At 51.9% G+C, this 21,009-nt stretch overlaps 1 protein-coding gene across 6 annotated transcripts in view; it reads right to left on the bottom strand.

Annotated features, from left to right (window-relative positions):
- The window catches only part of MAP4 (microtubule associated protein 4), a 152,002-nt gene that overhangs the window by 49,071 nt on the left and 81,922 nt on the right, over nt 1–21,009 (bottom strand). For 3 of the 6 annotated variants that reach the window (XM_084213525.1, XM_084213526.1, XM_084213529.1), the window contains exons 5-13: nt 17,142–17,255; nt 13,100–13,210; nt 12,148–12,276; nt 11,415–11,489; nt 10,445–10,588; nt 7,789–8,583; nt 6,718–6,861; nt 5,867–6,013; nt 266–4,831 (exon numbers count right to left, since the gene is read on the bottom strand). In XM_084213525.1, the coding sequence (XP_084069651.1) occupies nt 266–4,831; nt 5,867–6,013; nt 6,718–6,861; nt 7,789–8,583; nt 10,445–10,588; nt 11,415–11,489; nt 12,148–12,276; nt 13,100–13,210; nt 17,142–17,255 (6,225 nt within the window). The remainder of the gene's footprint in view (nt 1–265; nt 4,832–5,866; nt 6,014–6,717; nt 6,862–7,788; nt 8,584–10,444; nt 10,589–11,414; nt 11,490–12,147; nt 12,277–13,099; nt 13,211–17,141; nt 17,256–21,009) is intronic. The other 3 variants (XM_084213528.1, XM_084213527.1, XM_084213530.1) reach the window with 3 other exon arrangements.

Below are 21,009 nucleotides of genomic sequence, written 5' to 3'. Positions count from 1 at the left end.
CAGGGGACACTGTCACACCCCAGCTCAAGGCCAGCTGCACCCAAACCCTCCACACCAGCTGGAACTCAGTCCCCACGGCTGACCCCAAGGCAGAGCCTGGCACCGGCAGCGAGCTGCCAGCTCTGCCTTTGGGGTGAGCCCTGTGAGCCAGGCAAGCAGCCCCAGCAGCCCCTGAGAGCAGCCAGCACCCCTCATGCCACGCTGGGATGCCCACGGGGGCTCATGCCAGGGCAGGACGGGCAGCAGGCCCTGGGCACACACACACCTCTGTCCGGCCGCCGGGGCACGGCTCTGCCCGCCAGGGCTGGCACCAGGGCTGGCACCCCCCGGGCCTTGGTGGGTCTCATGTAGCCCTTGAGCTGCTCTGCTGCCTTCACTCTCTCTTTCTTTGCCTCTTGCACCACTTTCTGCTCACGTTCTTCTTCTGTCTCTTTAGCTGGAGCTCGAGATTCCTTCTCTTTAGTTGTGTCCTGAGATTCCTTTTCTTTGGCTGTGTCTTGAGATTCTTTTTCTTTAGTTATTTCTTGAGATTCCTTCTCTTTAGCTGTGTCCTGAAATTCCTTTTCTTTAGTTACTTCTTGAGATTCCTTTTCTTTACTTACTTCTTGAGATTTCTTTTCTTTAGTTGTGTCCTGAGATTCCTTTTGTTTAGTTGTGTCCTGAGACTCCTTTTCTTTAGTTACTTCTTGAGATTCCTTCTCTTTGGTTATGTCTTGAGATTCCTTTTCTCTAGTTGTATTTTGAGTTTCTCTTTCTTTGTTTGTGTCCTGAGACTCCTTTTCTTTGGTTTTGGCTTGAGAATCCTTTTCCTTGGTTTTCTCTTGAGGTTCATCCCCCTCAGACTTTGACACCAGAGCATCCTTCAGGAGAACCTCCCCAGCACGAGGAGCATCATCCTTCAGGAGAGCAGGGCCCTCCTCTGCAGGCTGACAGGGACCTTTTTTGTTCCCCTTGGGCTGTTTTTGGGTAGTTTGGGCAGCTGTCCCAGCAGCATCAGGCTCAGTGCCCTGGTGTTGGGGTGAGCTGTGCTCATTCCTCATGTCCCTGCCCTGCTCAGCCCCTCCAGCTTTCCTGTCCTTGCCAGCTCCTGGCACAGCCTGGGACACGGCTGCCTCGGCTGGGGAGCAGCTCCCTGTGCTGCCAGGTGTCCCTGCAGGGGCTGGGGACCTCCCTGTGCTGCCAGGTGTCCCTGCAGGGGCTGGGGACCTCCCTGTGCTGCCAGGTGTCCCTGCAGGGACTGGGGACCTCCCTGTGCCCTTCTCTGCACAGGACACAGCAGCCTCTGGTCCCCCTGTCCCCTCAACAGCTCCAGAGGCTGCTCTGTGTTTTGGATCTGCTGCCTGATGAAGAAGCTCAGAGGGAGCCTTGGCAGTGTTGTGCTTTGTATCAGTGGGTTTTATTTCTTTATCATCCACCTTTGTATCAGTGGGTTTTATTTCTTTACCATCCACCTTTATATCAGTGGGTTTTATTTCTTTATCATCCACCTTTGTATCAGTGGGTTTTATTTCTTTATCAGTGGGTTTTATTTCTTTATCGTCCACCTTTGCCACAGGACAAAGGTGACTTTTGTCCTCGAGCTGGCCACCCTGGGAACCAGTCTCTCTGCTCTTCCCACCCTCCTGGGAAACCTCTTTTCCAGGTTCTTTGGGCTGCTCATGAGATCTCTGGGTCTGCATCTCCTTCTTAGCACCAGCTCCAGGCTCTTTGCTGCTTTTCTCTGCCACTGCTTTCGGAGGAGGAGGAGGAGGAAGGCCCCCAGTCCCTGCACCCCCTTCTCCCTGCTTTGGGAGGCCACAGGGAGCATCACCCCCATCCCCAGGGCCATTTGCTGGTGTCTGAGACATGGATTTGAAGTCCCTTCCTTTATTATTCCCAGGTCTTTGAGGGCCAGTGGGAAAGTTTTTAATATTTCTGTTTTCATCTACAAGATCTGTGTCTTCCACCCCACATTCCAGCCCAGCTCCCACGGCAGGCTGTGCCTCACTCCTGTCTGCTTCTGCCTGCAGAGGAACAGGCTGCCTGGAGGCATTTTTAGCCTTTTTACTGCTTCCATCATAGCCCCTCTTTTTAGATCTCTCGGAGACTGGGGCCAGGCTGGGATCTGACACTGCTGGATGCTCTGGAATAGGATTTGTATTCCTGCTGCAAGGACTGGCACCTCCTGCCTCAGGTTTATCCTTGATCTCCAGGCCAGCAGGAGGAAACATCCCTGCTCCTGCTTTATGCTCCAGCAGAAAAGGCTGCTGTGGGTCAGGCTCCTCCTTTCTGTGCTTCTCTTCACCACCTGTGTGTGATTTCCCTGGCTCCAGAGGCAAAGCAGGAGCCTGTGCCTTGGCAGGATCAGGCAGGTGACCCAGCAGCACCTCTGGAGTCCTGGAATTCTCTTTGCCCTTCTCAGACTGAGTTTGTTGAACATGTCCCACTGCAGGGAAGACACCTGGCTGCAGCTCAGGACTGTGCTCAGCCTTTTTGCCTTTCCCATCTCTGCTTTTACCCTTGGGCTTGTCCATGCCCAACTCCCTGGTGGGACTGTGCATCCCTACCCTGTGCCCTGGGGATTTATCTGCTTCCTTCCCTTTATTCACAGACCAAGCTTCCTTAGTGTCCAAGTTCCCTTTCTGTATTTCTGGCTCTGAAGTCTCTGTTTTATGGCCTGAAAGATTTGGCTGCTCAGAGAAGCTCCCAGTGCCACCCTGGTTTTTGGGCTTCCCCAGCTCCTCCTCCAGCCTCTCTCTTTGCAAACCAGACCCCTTCTCCTCAGCCAAGCTCATTTCCTTCCTGCCTCCAGCCACCTGCTCCTGCCTGCCTTCCCTCCCAGCCCCCAGGACAGCTGCCTGCCTAGAGGGGCTTTTCTCAGGCTGCTTCCTTCTCCCATCACTGCTCCTCTTCCTGGGTTTCTCTGCCAGCACTGGCACATCCAAGCTGAGCCCAGCAGCTCTGGCCTCTCTGCCTTTCCCAGCCAAACCCAGCTGCTCTGTGGGGCTGATGGTGGCAGCCACAGCAGGATTTTTAGCTCCCTCTCTGCTCTTCTCCAGCAGCAAAGCTTGGTCTAAAGCTCCCAAATCAGCTGTTTCACCTTTCCCAACATTTTCTTTCGGTTTCTCCGGTCCCAGCTCAATTGGCCTTTCCATTTTAGCTGCATTTTCCTGCAAGCCCCCAGCAGGGACACAGCCCTGCTCTCTGCCCTTATCACTGCCCTCCTTCACCTTATCAGCTCCCTCAGGAAAACTCCCTAAGTCCATCTTATTCTCAAGGAAAGGCTGCTGGAAAAAGCTCCTTTCCCCTTTTTTGCTCCTTCCATCACTGCCTCTTTTTTTGGGCTTGTCTGCAGGACAGGCCTGTGCAGCGCTGGCTGAGGGGTGTCCTCTGGCAGGAACAGCCTGGCCATTTTCAGGATAAACTGTTTCCTTCCCAGCCTCATCTGTCCTCCCTCCATCAGTGGATTTGCCTCCATCCTCTGAGAGCATCATCTGCTCTGAGCAGCTTTTCATTCTTTTGCCCTTCCCTTCACTGCGCTTTTTCTTCGGCCTGTCCATGCTGTGTGCCAGGCTGGGCTCTGTCCCAGCCTGCTGCTCACAACCAGGGACTCCTTTCCCTTGCTTTGGCTCTGCTGCCACCCCCCTGCCCCCTGCCTCACCAGGACTGGGATGTTTGGGGACACCCTGGGCCCTGCCCTGCCCAGCTGGAACTTCCCCAGGTTCTGGTGGAACTGGAACAGGAGCTCCAGGAGCATCTGTTGGGCTCCTCAGTCCTCCCTCTGACCCTCCTGCACTTTCTCCAGCTGCCTTTGGCTCTGCAGGGAGCTTGTCCAGGGCTGCAGCCTCCAGGTGAGGCTGTTTGAGGGATTCCCTTTCAAGCCCTTTGCTTTTTTCCCACTTCTTCTTGGCTGCTGTTTCCAGGGAAGGCTGCTGGACAGAGTCAGCGGGTGCTTCCTGCCCTGGAGATGGGGATTTGGGCTCCTTGTTTTCATGGGACAGGGGCAATTCCAAAGGTTTGGTCTGTAAGGGAGTTCCTGCTGCGCTCAGATTGACCTTCAGCTCGGCACCTTTTGACTCCTTGTCCTCCCTCTTCTCATTTTTCCTGGGGAAGTCTCTCTCCATGGCCTTGCTGGCTCCCTTGGCTGCAGCAGATTCCTGCACCTCAGCCCTGCCCACCTGCTCTGAGGGCACCTCTTTGCTTTGGCCCTTAGACCCCAGCGTCCAGCTGGCCCCTCTCCTTCCCTCTGGCTCCATCTCCTCCCTGGGGCTGCCATCCAGCACGCTGCATTTTGGGCCCTGCTGTCCTGGGGCTGGCACAGGGAAGGTGTTTTTCTCCTCCAGGATATGACTCCCAGCACTTATTTGAGCATCCTGTGGCACATCCAGAGCTCTGCTTCCAGGGGGTGTTCCAGGACACACGGCTGGGTGCTGCCACTCCCCCCCAGAGGGAGCCCTCCTGGCACCTCTGGAGGCTGTTCCATTCTCATCCCAGAACTCCATCCCTCTTGGCAGCTGGTTTCTCCTTTGTTTTGGTTTCTTTTTCTTTTTCTTCACCATGGCACCTTCCAAATCCCAGTTTTCCTGGGGGGGATCTCTGCAGCTCTCCACAGGCTCCGTGGGGACATTGGTGGCCTTTTTGTGAGGGACCCTAGAGCGAGGGGATGCTCCAGCACCACAGCCAAGCTCCACTGAGGAACAGAGGTCTGCTCTGGGCTCAGGACTCTTCTGCTGTGGGACACCTACAGGATGCTCCTCTGGCACATCTGTGAGAGGCACTGGGGCAGGCTTTGCTCTGCCAAACCCACGGTCCCTGGATTTGGGAGCGTGCCTGACTTGTGCAGTGGGAAGACCTGGAATACAGGAAGCCTGCTCAAACATCAAGGCCACTATTTGCTTGATAAAAGAAATAATAAATATATTCTCTATGTGGCTGCAGCCCTCTCAAACAGGCCCTACAGGCAGGATTTCCCAGCACTGAAACCACACCAGAGCCACCTCAGGAGGGCCGGGGTAGGTATTTACCCCAACACCTCTGTGATCTACCCCAAATCCATCCACCAGTGCTGTTTAAACACAAGTCTGACACAGGCTCTTACCCCACCAAAAAGCACCAGTTCTTGCAAGGACGTGCCATTGCTTTTTAAAAATGCATTAAGGATCCATTTTGTCTCAGCAAGACAAGATCAGAGAGAGCCTTTTTATATCTCTAGCTGGCATCCTTCCAGAGTGGGAAAACAGAAGTTTAGTGGGAAGATGGGAAGAGAGATGGGGGCAAGAGAGCCAAGTTTCCCCAGCAGCCAGGGAGGAAGCAGGGGGAGGCAGAGCCTGTGTCCCAGGGTCACCTGCTGTGTCCCTGGGGATCCCTCAGGGGGTGAGGAGAGCAGCAGTTTGTCACTCAGCCCTGGCCCACAAATCCTCCTCCACACCAAGTGTGAGCAGCACCAGCCCCTCTGGAGGCTGGGTCAGTGGAGCAGGAGAAAATCACATCTTCCTTTGGCAATTGCACAGCTCACTTGGGAAGGATCCTCCCTGGGAATATCCTCGTGAGAATGAACAGTCCTTTTCAACACCAAAATAAAAGCCAGTGCTGATGGCAGAGAGATGGGAGCTCTGCAATCCCCCAGCACATGTGAGCCAGTCCCAGTGATAAAGCACTCAGAGCACAGGGATTTGGGCTTTGGGTTTGAATGTGGGGGGAAAGAGCCTTGGAGAGAGCAGGGATCCGAGGGGAAGGGTGAGCCCAGCACCAGGAGCACTGAGAGCCACACAAAGACATTTCTGCTGGCCCAGGTGGCCCCACAGCCAGGAGCAGAAGGTGGAGAGTTCCCAGAGGAGGTTTCCATGAGGAAATGGAATTATTTTATAAGTTATGGTTTCTGTCCTACCTGTGGGCTCCTGCAGGGTTTTCTCTTCCTGAGGTTCTGCGTGCTGGACGTGGTTGTGCTCAGCCTCCTCCTTCTGTGTCTCACCATTCTCAGCAGGAGCAGATTTTTCTGGAAGGTCTTTATTTTCTAGTGCTCTTTTTGCTTCAGCTGGAACATGAAAGACAGGAACAGAAAGCTTCAGGTCTCAGGAGTACAAGCAGCCTGCAGCTAAACCCCAGCCCTTGCAAAGGGGTTGATTTTGTGTTTAACAGGAATGAGTTTATGAGGCATGGTTGGTTCACCCACTCACAATCCCATTTCAGCTGCACTTTTATACTTGGCACACGCCAAGGTGGGGGTAGAACACAAAGCAGGGGCTGTTTCAGGGCTTTTAAGCACAGGGTGAGGGTTTGTTTGGGTTTTCTCCTCTTTGTAATCAGCCCAGTTCAGACTATCCCAGCTTCCCACTGGGAATTAAAATCCAGAATGAACTCCATTATCAGCCTGGAGTCCCTGGCTAATGCTGATCATCTTGTATTCATCTATACCTTCCAATACATCCACACAGCCACCACAACATTCCTCACTCTGCATAATTACAGCCAGTTCTCATTTGTAAGGCATAATTACAAGGGAGAGCAGTTCTCTCTGTAATTAATTTTATTTAAATTTTAAACAGAAAGGGAAACGATGACAGGCATTGGTACAACAACTGTGCAGGGGGAAGGAAAGGACAAGTTCTGTGACTGTGCCCCGTGTCAGCAGGCACTGGGAACCTGCTGGGGCTGCACTTTGGAGCCTGGCCCTGGCTGGGGCAGCAGCAGTGCCCCTGTGGGGCTGGGCCAGAGCTGTGCCCTGGCTGCATTTCCCACCTGCTGCCTCCGGCGGCTGCTTGGTTTTCCCGGGAATTTCCTCCTCCCGGGGGCTCGGGGGAGGTTTCCTGTCCTTCATCTCCTCTGAGTGATCCACACAAACTTCTGGGACTTTGGATTCCGCCTCCACCTTTGCTACTGCTTCTGCAAAGGGAATGTAAAGAGTAAAAATTCCTGGTTTTAAATATAGATCAGATTAAATTAGATAAAAATCACTCCCTCGCCCAATTTTTTATCCTCTGTAAGGAACTGAAGGGTTTCCTCACTTTCAAAACCTGATTTTTAGGATCTTTCTACCTTCCTGCATTGTCTTGCACTTCCTCTTTCATTCATCCACCTGGGCCTCTCAGTCTCTACATCCTAGTGGGTTTTTTTGTTAAAACTTCTCTCCTGAAAGTTATCCTCATCATTAAACTAAAGAGAAGGTAAGAAAAAATAGCTCGCTCCAACCCCATCCACAACCAATTCATATGCTGCCTCTGCCCAGGACTATTTGCTGCATTTTAGTAATGTAAATATAAATAAATACAATTTTGGAGAGCAGTTTTCTCTCCAGAGGGATGGTGTCCCTGGAGAAATCCACACAGCACAGCAAACCTGCACATGGAAAACCAAACATGCCCTTCCCAGCATTCAACACCTACAGTCATCCCAAGAAAAGGTCCCAACATTATCAACTAAGCCTTTTAGTCTCTTCAGAAATTGTTTTCAAGAACCTCTGTTTGTCAGCTCTGTGTCCTACAGGATCTGGGCAATTTCAGGGAGAGCTGAGGGTGGTGGTGACACAGAGCCAAGCACAGCAGGGATGAGCCAGCACGGCTCCATGGCTGTCCTCAGACCACTCAGCACTGCTCAGAATGCCCAATGACAATTTAAAAATCATTAAAAACCTCTGGTTTTATGTTTTGTAAATGAAGAATCCCCATGATGCATTTTCTGTGTCTCCTGAGAGCAGAGCTGAGCTCTCCTCAAGGTGCTTCACCCAAAGCCAACCAACGCTGGGCTCCCTGACCTCAGAGGCCTTTTCCAACCTGAATTAGCCATGGGACTCTGGGATTTGGGCACACTCACCTGCAGGAGCCTTGTCCTGCTGAAGGGCAGCCTCAGATGTCAGCAGCTCCCCAGACACAGCAATGCTGGGGGCAGCTACAGGGCCAGGCTGAGCTTCCACGTTCCCACCATCCACAGCAGGGACAGGCTTGGCTGGAGCTGCAGGAGCAAACCCAGAATCCAGGCCGTGGTGATGGTTGACTTCTGCTGCTGGGCCAAACTCAGAGCCCATAATGTGCTGAGCTTTGTTATCAGCTGCTGGAGCAAATCCCAAATCCAAGGTATGGTAAGGTTCTGTGTCTGCTGCCGGAGCAAACCCCAAATCCATGTTCTGGTGGGACTCCACACCTGCTGCTGGAGCAAATCCCAAATCCATGGTCTGGTGAGATTCCACACCTGCTGCTGGGGCAAATCCCAAATCCATGTTCTGGTGGGACTCCACATCTGCTGCTGGGGCAAATCCCAAATCCATGTTCTGGTGGGACTCCACATCTGCTGCTGGGGCAAATCCCAAATCCATGTTCTGGTGGGACTCCATACCTGCTGCTGGGGCAAATCCCAAATCCACCCCGTGGTGGGATCCAGCATCTCCTGCTGGGGCGAAGCCGAGCTCTGTCCCCGGGGTGGATGTGTCATTGACACCTTTGGCAGGGCTGGCTTCAGGTGCAGGAGCAAAGCCCCCATCTGTGGCCTGGAAAGGGCTGGCTGCTGCTGCTGCTGCTGCTGCAGGACTTTGGGGAGGTTTGGTGTCTCCAGCAGGGCCAGCCCCAGCTTTCTCTGCAGGAAGGGACACGGCGGTGGGAACAGAGGCTGCACCTGGAGGAACACAGGCACCACAGGTCAGGGAGAACCCCTGGAAACTCCTGACCTGCTGCTTCGTGGAACAGCCAGGGCTCACTCCCTGTGTCTCCTCATCCCCCTGCCAGCAGCTCACCCAGGTGTTCCAGTCCTTATCCACTCCTGGCTGCATCCAGAGCTTCTCCTGCTGCAGCCCCCGTGCCCTGTGTGCCCTCCTGGCTGCAGTGGGGCTCCCATCTGCTCCCAGCCTGCAGCAGCTGCCTGGGATTGCTGCTGTGCCAAAGCTGCCTGATGCCACCCAGCTGGCAGGGGGCCAGAGCTGCTGGATCCTCTGCCAGGAGCACATTCCAACAGAGCCCAGCCAGGAAGCACAGCCAGCAGAGCCCCAGCATGGCTGGAGCTGCAAGGCACCTTCAAGGTGTCCCAGCTTCAGCCCCACTCCCTTCTCCTGGCAGGGACACCTCCCACCACGCCAGGTTGCTCCATCCTGGCCTGGGACACTTCCAGCAGCCACAGCTCCCTGGGAAAGCTCTTTTTCCCTCTAGTGCAAGACACAGAAAATGTGGAATCACCTGTGTGAGCCCAGCAGGTTTCCCAAGAGCAGGAAAAGTCCTGACACCCTCCAAAGCCACACACTTCATCCTAAACATGGTTTGTGCTGGTGGTGGGGTTTGGTTGGTGCTCGAGCAGGAGCTCTGACACTCCTGACACAAAATCCTCCCACGAATCCCAAATTCCCTCTATTCCTTCAAATTGGCCTTGTTCATTTTTCACACAGTATCTCCTAACACTGAGCTGGTAGCTCCAAACCAACATTTGTCACTTCACAGCACAATCAAACCTCTGCATTTAAGCTCCTATTTGCCTAAAATCCCCTTGAAGGAGGTTTTTCAGTCAGTTTTTGTTTAATGTTTCAGCTGTCCAGAGGCAAGCTTTTCCAAATGATCAGTGCCAGAAGCACTGGATCTCTCTGCTGCAGCTCCTCAACTCGACAGCCCCAAGCCCTGCCCACCCTCTGTGTCCTGCAGCTCAGTGCCCTCAACATCTCCCATCTATTGCTGACGACCAAAAAAAAACATTTCTACTGATTTTTTGAGTCACATCTAAAAATATCCTTCCCAACCAGTGGAAATTGTATGAAATCTAATTTAGATATTTAAACTGAAGTCAGAAAGAAATAGAAAAATAAAAAAAATTCCTTGTAAAATGGTACTTAAGGATCCATTTAGATAAAACAAATATTTTAGTGAACCAAACCAAAAGGATCCATCATGCACCAGCTCTCATTTGGGTTTGACTTTGTTGTGGGTTTTTTAAGTGATATTATGATCTTCTCCAAAAGAAAACATTAAGATTGTGATTTTACACATGAATAAGACTGTAAATAGATACTAAAAGCAGTATGGATGTTCCCTGGAGCATTAGGGAAATGAGTGGGATGAAGTATTAGGAAACTGGACAACAACTGGCACTATGAGTCTGGGTATAAATGCGTTAAAACTGGTTTTTTTTTAAAAAAGAATCTTTTAAAAGGACAGTTTCAAGGCCCTTGTGAATAGATCTGGCCCCTGGGGCCGCGGGTCAGTGGTGGCCTTGGCACTGCTGGGGAAGGGCTGGACCTGGTGACCTCATGGGGCTTTTCCCCCTAAACCATTCCCTCTGCTGTAACCACAGCCTTAGGGTTTTCCTGGAGCTAAAGTGTGGAGACAGCAAAGAGCCATGGAATCAGCTCCTGGACTGGGACACAACTGAGCAGGTTTGCTGCTTCTCCCACACCTGCAGGCACAGCAGATCTGTTCCCACCTTGCTGTGTTTCCCGCAGGAGAGGCAATTCCATGTTCTCCCACCCCCTGCCCCCCCTCCAGGCTGCAGAACTCACCTGGAGCCGCAGCCCTGGGTCCCTCTGTGGCTGCAGCCTCTCCTGGCAGCGCTGGGGCTGCAGCAGGAACGTTTCCAGGGGCTGCTGATGCCGTGGGGCTCTCGGGCAGGCTCGTCCTTATGGCTTCTGTGGCTGCAGGGGGCACTGGGAACAGAAGCAGCTGGAATCAGCTCCTGGAGAGACCTCGGATCATGGAGCTGCTGGCATGGGGGGGACACCCCAGGTGCTGCCCCAGCCACCCTGGGGAGGGAATCCCCCTCAGCTCAGAGAGAATTGGCTCTGATTGCCCATTCTCAGGAAAATAATTTGTGCAGCACCCAGGAAAACTCTTGAATCCCAGGAGAAGTGGCAAAGCTGGGGAGGGTTGGGCTACAAACCCTCCCAGCCCCAGCCCCAGCACCAGAAACACTTCCTACCCATCACCAGGGTGAAACTGTTCTCAGCTTCTTCACAGAAATAAAGATCCCATTGTGGGTCAAGCTTTGTAATACATAAAAATTCCCAATGGAATAATGCTCCAGTGGAGCTTCAAAGATTAAACTGTGACTAGAATTTAAAGGTAACTGTAAAATCTCAGAATGGTTTGGGTGGGAAGGGACCTTCAGGATCACCCAGTGCCACCCCTGCCATGGCAGGGACACCTCCCACTGTCCCAGGCTGCTCCCAGGGATCCAGGGGCAGCCACAGCTGCTCTGGGCACCCTGTGCCAGGGCCTGCCCACCCTCCAGCCAGGAATTCCTTCCCAATATCCCATCTAACCCCACTCTCTTTCATTTTAAAGCCATTCCCACTCCTCGAAGATGCATTTCCATTCTAAACTGATGTGAGCAGCAGAAGCAGTGCCGTCCTTGGCCAGCTCCCACGTGGCTGTGTCCCAGCCTGGTGTCCCTTGAGGAGGCAGACAAGGAGAGGAGCTGGTTCTGCTGCTCAGGAGCTCTCTGCCAACACTTCCTGCAGATCAGGTTTTTACCTGGTGGCTCAACAAAGAAAGAGGTATCTGGTCCCTTCATGTCCTGCTGAGCTCCCATCCAGTATTCTTCAGGGGCTGTGGGAAACAAACACACTCAGTCCAGCCCTGACACCACAGGGCTTTGACTTTCCCAGGGGAAGGTTTGACTCTGCTGGGTTTGGGGTTCATCCTCAGGGAATTTCAATTCCCTCTGCAAGAGGCAGCAGAACCTCTGTTCTTCCAGGATTATTGGGAGTGAGAGCTCCCATCTGACAAGAGTTACACCCAGCACTGGCCCCAGGAGCCAGCAGAGGAGTTTCTTTCCTCAGTTCTCCTGGACAAGTGGCTCTGGGTAGCCCTGCCTAAGCAGGGAGGTTGGAAAAGTTCCAAGCTCAACCTTCCTGTGACCTCCTAATGTAGAATCCCAGCATGGTTTGGGCTGGAAGGGACCTTAAAGCTCATCTCATGGGCAGGGGACACCTTCCACTATCCCAGGGTACTCCAAGCCTCATCCAACCTGGCCTTGGGCACTGCCAGGGATCCAGGGGTAGCCACAGCTTCTCTGGCTGTGCCAGGGCCTCACACCAGAACACTCCCCTGAAACAAAAACTGTCCATGCCAAGAGGAAACTTTCCAATCTTGACTCAGTTTTTGTATCAACTCCCCACCAAGATTCTTTAGGACTCCTGAAGAGGGATTTCCCAGCTGCAAACGCTCCATACCCAGGCAGTCAGAGGAAACATTTGTTTCTCACCTGCTTTTCCTGGCAGGAATTCTGTGCCTGACTCCAGGCCGATGAAGGCTGACGGGTCCAGAGCCTCTGCAGGGGAATACAGGGACCCCAGGAAAGGTTGTTCAGGTCCCATCATGGATCCATGTGGAGCTAAGGAAATAACAAAACTTTTGTTAATCACCAGCCCAAACGACTCCTCTCCTAAATTTCAAGTCCTACCACACCTGGACTGTTCTGCTCAGCAGCAGTTCAGATCACTCTGCATCAATGTTAGTTCTGCTTCACAAACCATAAATTCTGTATTTAACAGAACCTTCTGACAAGGCTTAAGAGAGTAAACACAGGCAAATTATTTCCTTTGGCTTTCTGCTTCTGCTCCCATGAATTCCAGCTGGTAATCCCTTAATAATCCAATATTGATATAATAATCCAAGAGCTGAAATCCTGAAGAGCACTTTGCAGCAACAGCTCCTGAGTATCTGAGCTTTAGCCATTAAAACAAGAGCAGGGAAAAAAATGGTTTGTGAATTCACAGCTGTGGAAATGTCCCTCGTGGATCCCCTGATGGGGAGACCCCTAAAAAGTTCCGTGCCAGGATTGAGAGATGGATGGGACTTTTGTTCTTTTCCGTCTTCAGGTTGTTGTTTATTTTTCTCTTATCCGAAGTTCTGCACACCATCTACATCTCAGACTTAGTGCACAAAGAGAAGGCACCAAAAGCCACAAGACACATAGGTTCAAGGACTTTTAAAACTATTTTGTCCAATTAACTCTTAGAATGTATTTTATTTCTACCTTTCTACTAAGAGAGGTAGAAATGGGTTCCAACATCAACCTTCATTTTCAGTACATGAAAATGAACCTTCAACCAACACCCCTGGGCTCCAACATCAACCTGAATTTTCAGTACAAGAAAGACAAGAGAGAGAAGTGCCCAGCTGGCAGCTGGGGAGGGCTGTCCAGGGGGGCTCACCAAGCATGTCCCTGGCAGTGTCAGCATGGCCCGGGAACAGCGGCGCGCTCTTCATGTCCGCGGGGAAGGACAGCTCCGGCAGGTTCTCCCCTCTGTGCATGCTGAAGGGGTCTGGCAGAGACACAAGCAGGCAGGGACACCACTCAGGGTGACAGGGACACCACTCAGGGCACAAGGAGCACCATTGGAACAAGAGGATGGAGGTGCAGCAGGTCCCAACACTGCACTCCAAGGAAAGGCTGCTTTTGGAGCAAACCCCTTCCCAATCAGAATTTGCACCCTACAGTAACACCCAGTTGCTCTGCCTGATTTTTGGGGCAAGTGGATCATGAGTGTTCCTGGAGGAACTGTGCCCTCCCCTCCAGGAGGAATCATCTTCCTCTGCCCTGAGGGACACAGCCCATGAATCTGAGTCAGGAACAAGGGCTGGGCCCAGCTCAGCCCAGAGCAGGGAAAGGTGTGGCATCTCTGAGCATTCCCAGCCAGGAATCCCAGTATGAGCTGGGGTGGTGGACTGGTATTTTAACCAAGTTACTGGGAAACGGAAACATCCCCCAGGGCCCCAGGCAGACTGTCCTATCCCTGGCAGTGCCCAAGGCCAGGCTGGACAGGGCTTAGAGCAGCCTGGGACAGTGGAAGGGGTCCCTGTCATGGCAGGGGTGGGATGAGATGGGCTTTAAATCCCTGTCACCCCTGCCCTCTGGCAGTGGGAGCCATTCCCTGTGTCCTGTCCCTCCATCCCTTGTCCCCAGTCCCTCTCCAGCTCTCCTGGAGCCCCTTCAGGCCCTGGCAGTGGGTCTGAGCTCTCCCTGGAGCCTTCTCCTCTCCAGGTGAGCACCGTATTTCCAGACACTCGGATTTCCTCCCAGCTCAGGGGGATTTGGCTGAGGGCTGTGACTCATTTTCATGCCAGAAGTTCTCCCTGCAGGGCTGAGAGCCCAGCCTGAGCTGTTCCCATGCCCACAGTGGGCTGGGATGTCAAGATCAGGTGAGCAGAGTGAATTCCTTTATAAACCTGTCAGATTATTTGAGATGCCAAGACAACATCATGTCTCGGAGCAAGATGCAGAATATTTTGATTTTGAGCTGTTTACAACAGTATTGTCAGGTCTGAACAACTGCCGTTCTAATTTAAAAAACCAACCGCAAAAAACAAGGGAAAAAAAAAGAGCATGACTGAAACCAATTTAAAACTAGAAGAGATTCTGCTGATGCTCCCTCTTTGCCCAGCAGTTGGATAATGTGGAAAAAATGGGCAGCTCAGATCTCTGGGCCAACCCACCTCTGCTCCAGAGGGAAAAGGGGAGGAGTGGGGGAGCTGAAATTTCCCCTCTTTCTTCCCAAGAACAAGGAATCATAGGGATGGTGGTCAGGAGATCCTTTACACCACTGGCCAGAGAATCCTCTCCTTGGGAGGGAATTTGTCCTCCCATTTTCCAAAGAGTGGGCTCACCAATATTGAATAAACCCACAGACTTCTGAGTCTGATGTTCCCATTTTCCTCCTGTTGAAAAGTCCTTAAAGCTGCTCTGTGTCCTCTGCTCCATTACAGGAACTCTAAGCATTTATATCCAATTGGAAGAGCAACACAGCACAACCCCAACTTTGATCCTGAACTTTATGTGGTGCCTGTGCAGGTGTGCAAGACACTCAAGGACATGAAACCTAAAGAAATGTGGTTTCATGCAAATAAACTAAAATATTCCTAATATTCAGGCCAAAAGAACACTGGCTGCTGGGCCAGGTATGTAAATTGCTCCTAATTAACAAATTTGACATCTGGCTCTTGAGCAGAACAACACCAATGTCCCGTTCCTGCACCCACACAGCAACAGGAGGGGAAACCCAAGAAACCTGTAGCTCTTCCATGCATTATTTCTTATCCTTGTAAAAATACATCAGTTCTTCACAGTCAGTAAGAACATCATGCCCTAAGAAGGCCTACAGTACTCAAAAATATATTAAAAAAAAAGAAGTTCAACCCTGTATCATTCCAGGTTGATTGCCTGGGATAATCTGGGCAGGACCCACACTTCTCAGGTGCTCCTGGAGCCAGCAAGCAATTTAATTTCAAAAATGAGGGGTAAAAAGGAGGATACTGAGGGGAAGCTGGAAGCTGCGGGGTGAAAGTGTATCAGTGTGCAGGGCTGGGTTGCACAAGGTGCAGCTCATGCTCAGCAGTGCCAGCAGCTGCAGAGCTGTGGGACAGCCCCAGCTGCAGGGCAGGATGTGACACAGGGACAGGCACTACCTGGGGACACTGCAGGTCAGAGGGACACATCTGGGGAGGTGTGCACTGAAACCCACAGTGCTCACAGCAGCTCAGCTGTGGGAGTCCCCCAAAACCTGCTCTGGGCATAGAACCCCAGAATTATTTGGGCTGGAAAAGAGTTCCAAGACAATCAACTCCAACTTTTGACCAAATAACCCCAAAACACATCGCAAAATGCTGTGTCTGCTTGGGCTTTGAGCACTTCCAGGGATGGGGACTCAGCACTGCCCTGGGCAGGCCCTGCCAAGACTGAACCACTCTTGAGTGAAGGAATTTCCCCAATATCCACCCAAACCTGCCCTGGCCCAGCCTGAGGCCGTTCCCTCTGCTCCTGTCCCTGTTCCCTGGAGCACAGCCCGACCCCCCGGCTGTGCCCTCCTGGCAGGAGCTGTGCAGAGCCACAAGGGCCCCCTGAGCCTCCTCTGCTCCAGGCTGAGCCCCTGCCCAGCTCCTCAGGATTCTCCAGTCCCTTCCCAGCACCCTCCGGAATTCTCCAGCCCCTTCCCAGCTCCCTCAGGGATTCTCCAGCCCCTTCCCAGCTCCCTCAGGGATTCTCCAGCCCCTGCCCAGCTCCTCAGGGATTCTCCAGCCCCTGCCCAGCTCCCTCAGGGATTCTCCAGCCCCTTCCCAGCTCCTCAGGGATTCTCCAGCCCCTGCCCAGCTCCCTCAGGGATTCTCCAGCCCCTTCCCAGCTCCTCAGGATTCTCCAGCCCCTGCCCAGCTCCCTCAGGGATTCTCCAGCCCCTTCCCAGCTCCCTCAGGGATTCTCCAGCCCCTGCCCAGCTCCTCAGGATTCTCCAGCCCCTGCCCAGCTCCCTCAGGGATTCTCCAGCCCCTGTCCAGCTCCCTCAGGGATTCTCCAGCCCTTTCCCAGCTCAGTTCCCTGGACTCACTCCAGCCCCTCCAGGGCTCTCCTGCAGGGGGGGCCCAGAGCTGTCCCCCAGGATTCCAGGGGGTCCCTCAGCAGGGCAGCACAGGGGACAATCCCTGCCCTGGAGGTTCCACGGGGTGACGGGGCCCTGAGGGCAGGCCCTGGCCCTTGGCCATGGATCCAGCCTGTGCTGATCCCCCTGGAGCCTCCTGCCCCCAGCACAGCCACATCCACCCACCATGCTGCCCATGACCACGGAGGGGTCACCCCACGCCCTCACCCCCATCCGCGGGGGGATCCCCGGAGCAGGGCTGGGCCCAAAACCAAAAACAACACCTGGAGAGTCCGGGGGCTGCCGAACGCCATGAGTGGAGCAGGAGCCCCTCAGGGATGGAGCCTGCAGGCCATGATTGAGGGGAGCAGGAGCCCCTCAGGGATGAAGCCTACAGGCCATAAAGGGAGCAGGAGCCCCCGAGGGATGGCATGAGGGGAACAGGAGCCCCTGAGGGATGGAGCCTGCAGGCCATGATTGAGGGGAGCAGGAGCCCCTCAGGGATGCCATGAGGGGAGCAGGAGCCCCTCAGAGATGGAGCCTACAGGCCATAAAGGGAGCAGGAGCCCCTGAGGAATGCCATGAGGGGAGCAGAAGCCCCTCAGAGATGCCATGAGGGGAGCAGGAGCCCCTGAGGGATGCCATGAGGGGAGCAGGAGCCCCTCAGAGATGGAGCCTGCAGGCCATGATTGAGGGGAGCAGGAGCCCCTCAGGGATGCCATGAGGGGAGCAGGAGCCCCTCAGGGATGCCATGAGGGGAGCAGGAGCCCCGGAGGGATGGAGCCAGGAGCCCATGAGGTCCCCCAGGTGCTGAAATCAGGGTGCTCCAGCTCCTGAGCCATCCTACCAGCCATGTCCATGGGTTTGAAGCACAGGTCCCTCTCCTCTGCTGACCAGGAGTCGTTGCGATCCAGGAACTCTTTGTAGGACATCTTCTCATCCATTATTTCTCCTGGGAATACTGACACGGGAGAAGAAAATGACCCAGTCAAAAGCCAAACATTGAAATATTTAAAATGGATCACTGCACTATGTGACATTTGGGTGTGACATCCCCAGGTAAGAGGGACTGGCAGCCAAACCAGAGACCATAATATTCATTTTTGAGTGGTTTGATCCAGCTCTTCAAATACAAGACCCAGAATAATGGGGATTTCTGTCTCCTGAGGCACATGTAAGATCAAGAACAGACTCACATGGAAGTGCTGTCCGGGTCCACAGCCCCCAGTTGTACAAAAGAATGAAACCAGAGGCCCTGAGGCTTTAAACAGGACAAACACAGTGGAAAGGTTCAAAATTAATACCCAGACTAATGACTTTTAGCTTTATTTCTGTTTTAAGCAGGCCTGAATTTGTCAACTCTTCTGAGGACAACATTAGAATTTTAAACTGGTTCCAGTTTCTTGTGGAAAGAAACAGAAATATTTACAGGGACTCCTTCTCTCATCCCCCATACAACATTCTCTGCTCTCTGCCAATACATCTCTTTATGCTTTTAATATTTTTACCTTCACTTAGGCTGACAATACCTGCAAGCCTGGAGCTCAGGAGATGAAAGTCATCACAAAATATCCCTGGATATAACCCTTAATTCAGTGCAAAACTGCAGTTGCTAAAAACAACCTAATGTTAAGGCACACAAGGACCAGAAGGAAGAATTCATTAAAAACACAACCCTGGTCTGTAAAACCAACAGCCTGGAGGTGTCAGGTGGGCAGAGAGCTCACAGCAAGGTGGGCAGAGACTCAGCTCTGATGATGATGATGATGATGATAATAATAATAAAGTTGTGAGAGAGAAGAAGGTGAAAAATGGCTTTTGTGGGGCTTGGAGTTTGTTTTACATCCTAAAACAAGGAAAGGTCACCAGTACAAATCATCAGGTGGGTTCAACAATTTGCTCAGAGAGTTTGGGTTTAGAGGAGCAGGAGGGGATTCCTTGGAGTTTTAAACATGTCCAAATCTCTGTTTTGGGTAAATATTAAATATTAATTCTAATTAATAATAAAATTAATAATATAAATAATTAATGATTATTTAAACAATAAATTAATAAAATTCATGCAATAATTGAAATTATAATACATTTCTATAATATAATATATTAGATAATTTAGGTTATGTATGTTATAAATAAATATAATACATAAATATATAGCATATATTATATAGCATATACATTTGATATATTATATACACATTATAGGTACTTCATTATATATTTTATATGTTTTCATGCACATTATACTACATATTATAGTATGTATTTTATCATTATAGTTCATATATTTTCATGTGGTTTATATTATAGATTACAGTGTCTTATATAATGTATATTATATAATATTTATATTTTTATAAATATATGTAAATTATGTCTTATATATTATTCTACACATATTTTTATTTATATATACACACAGACACACACACATATACATATATATAAATATAAATGCATATGTGTAATGGCTAATACAATTAATGTAAATATTACTTCCAGTCGGGCTCTGGAGCTCTGAGCGCTGCTGTGTCCCCAGGGTGTGGCCTGTGGCTCAGGGCCATGTGACACTCACTGTCTGTGTGACACTGTGCGTGTGTGTGACACTCCCTGTGTGTGACACTGTGTGTGTGTATGACACTGCGTGTGTGACACTCCCTGTGTGTGACACTGTGTGTGTGACACTGTGTGACACTCTGTGTCTGTGTGACACTCCCCGTGTGTGACACTCTGTGTGTGTGTGACACTCCCTGTGTGTGACACTGTGTGACACTGTGTGTGTGACACTGTGTGTGACACTGTGTGTGTGTGTGACACTCCCTGTGTGTGACACCCCCGGTGTGTGACACTCTGTGTGTGTGACACTGTCTGTGTGTGTGACACTCCCCACATCTGACACTCTGTGTGTGTGTGTGACACTCCCTGTGTGTGACACCCCCGGTGTGTTCCCTTTGTGTCCCCGTTCCCAGACGATCGCGGGCCAGGCAGGAGCTTGCCGGGGTTCGGGTGGCTCTGAGGGTCACATGGAGCTTAGGGCCCCGTGCTCAGGGACACCTCGGTGCTGGCACTGTGCCCCCAGTGCCACCCTGGGCAGGAGCAGGACACGAGCTCCGCCTGCCCCTGTCCCAGCATTCCCACCTGGGTGTCCCCAGCAAGAGCTGCCAGGGGCAGGGCAGATCCTAGAGAGATGCTGGTCCAAGGACACACAAACAAAATGGGTCTTTTACACTTACACACGCTGGGAAAGCCAGGCTGGGAATGAAAGGGAAATTCCAGGGATCACAACACTCACACCCCTTGTCTCCAGGAGAACAGGAACCTGAGCTGCCCTGCAGCCCTGCTCTGATCCATCCCATCCATCCCCTGCAGCCCTGCCCTGATCCCACTCATCCTGAGCAGCCCTGCCCTGATCCATCCATCCATCCCATCCATCCCCTGCAGCCCTGCCCCAATCCCACTCATCCTGAGCAGCCCTGCCCCGATTCATCCATCCCATCCATCCTGTGCAGCCCTGCCCTGATCCATCCATCCCATCCATCCCCTGCAGCCCTGCCCCGATCCCACTCATCCTGAGCAGCCCTGCCCCAATCCCATCCATCCCATCCATCCCCTGCAGCCCTGCCCTGACCCACCCATCCCTGGGCATCTCTGGAGCTGCTGTCCCTCCTGTGCAGCCCCAGCAGCGGGGCCTGGCACGGACACTCTGCTTTTCTGCCAGAGCTGGGAGCTTTAATTCTGCTCAGTGGCTCCATTTGCCGTGGCTGACTTCAGCAGGGGCACTCAGCAGTTCCCAGGCAGGGTGACACCACCCCTGCCTGCCCCTGACAAAGGACAGGGGGACACAGGGGACAAGCCCCCGTGTGTCCCGTGGAAAACCCAGCCTGGGCAATGCTGTCCGAGCCTGCAGCAGCTAAAAGCCTGATCATTTCAGGAGAAAATATTTTATTAGTATTTTATCTGATAATATAACATAATGTTGGTACTATTTTATTTAGCTTTGCAAAGTGCTTTGGAGATAAAGTGCCACTGCAATGTGTCAAGAGACATTATTATTATTTACCATTATTTGTGGTACAGAACAGCAAGGGATTTAATTAGATTCCACTGTAAATTCCTCTAGACAGGAGCCTGTCATTCGTGTGTCTATAAAACTATTTAAAGAAAAAAAAAATAGAAGACACTAAAAGTCCTTGACAGTGTGAGGAAGAGCCTGGGAGCAGTTAAAGCATTCAAAAACTTCCTCAAAGATGATATTATGATATTATGACACTAACAGAGTGCTGGGTTGGACCCACACTGAGGCTGATGGAGAGCACCCACTGCTTGAACTCTGAATATTTGAAACAAATCGATTTGTTAGCACTAAAAATACATTGGCATATTGCCATGATGAAAGATTTCACAGGGAAGAACATAAAATTAGGGTCAGAAAGGTAAACCTGAATAAAACCCTCCACTTTGGGGGGGGGGGGGGTTTAGTACCAGGTTGTGTTCATGCCTTTCAATACAGAAGGGAACCACACTTGGGGCTGGAGAAGGAGGGGGCAGCAGGAGACAAAAGGAATTGGGATGGGAAATATTTCCATTTGCCATCAGATGAAACCAAGTTGAGCAAAACTCAGTCAGTGTTTGCAAGCCCTGAGCTGCAGCAAAGCCCCAGAGCCGGCTGCAAGCTGCATCAGGAGCAGTTGGGAGCTGCCTCTGCCAAATCCTTC

The sequence above is a fragment of the Fringilla coelebs genome, assembly GCF_963513975.1.
Source record: "Fringilla coelebs genome assembly, chromosome: 1".
NCBI lineage: Eukaryota > Metazoa > Chordata > Aves > Passeriformes > Fringillidae > Fringilla > Fringilla coelebs.
The sequence above is the reverse complement of the archived record's forward strand: the minus strand, read 5'-3'. Positions and strand labels throughout refer to the sequence as shown.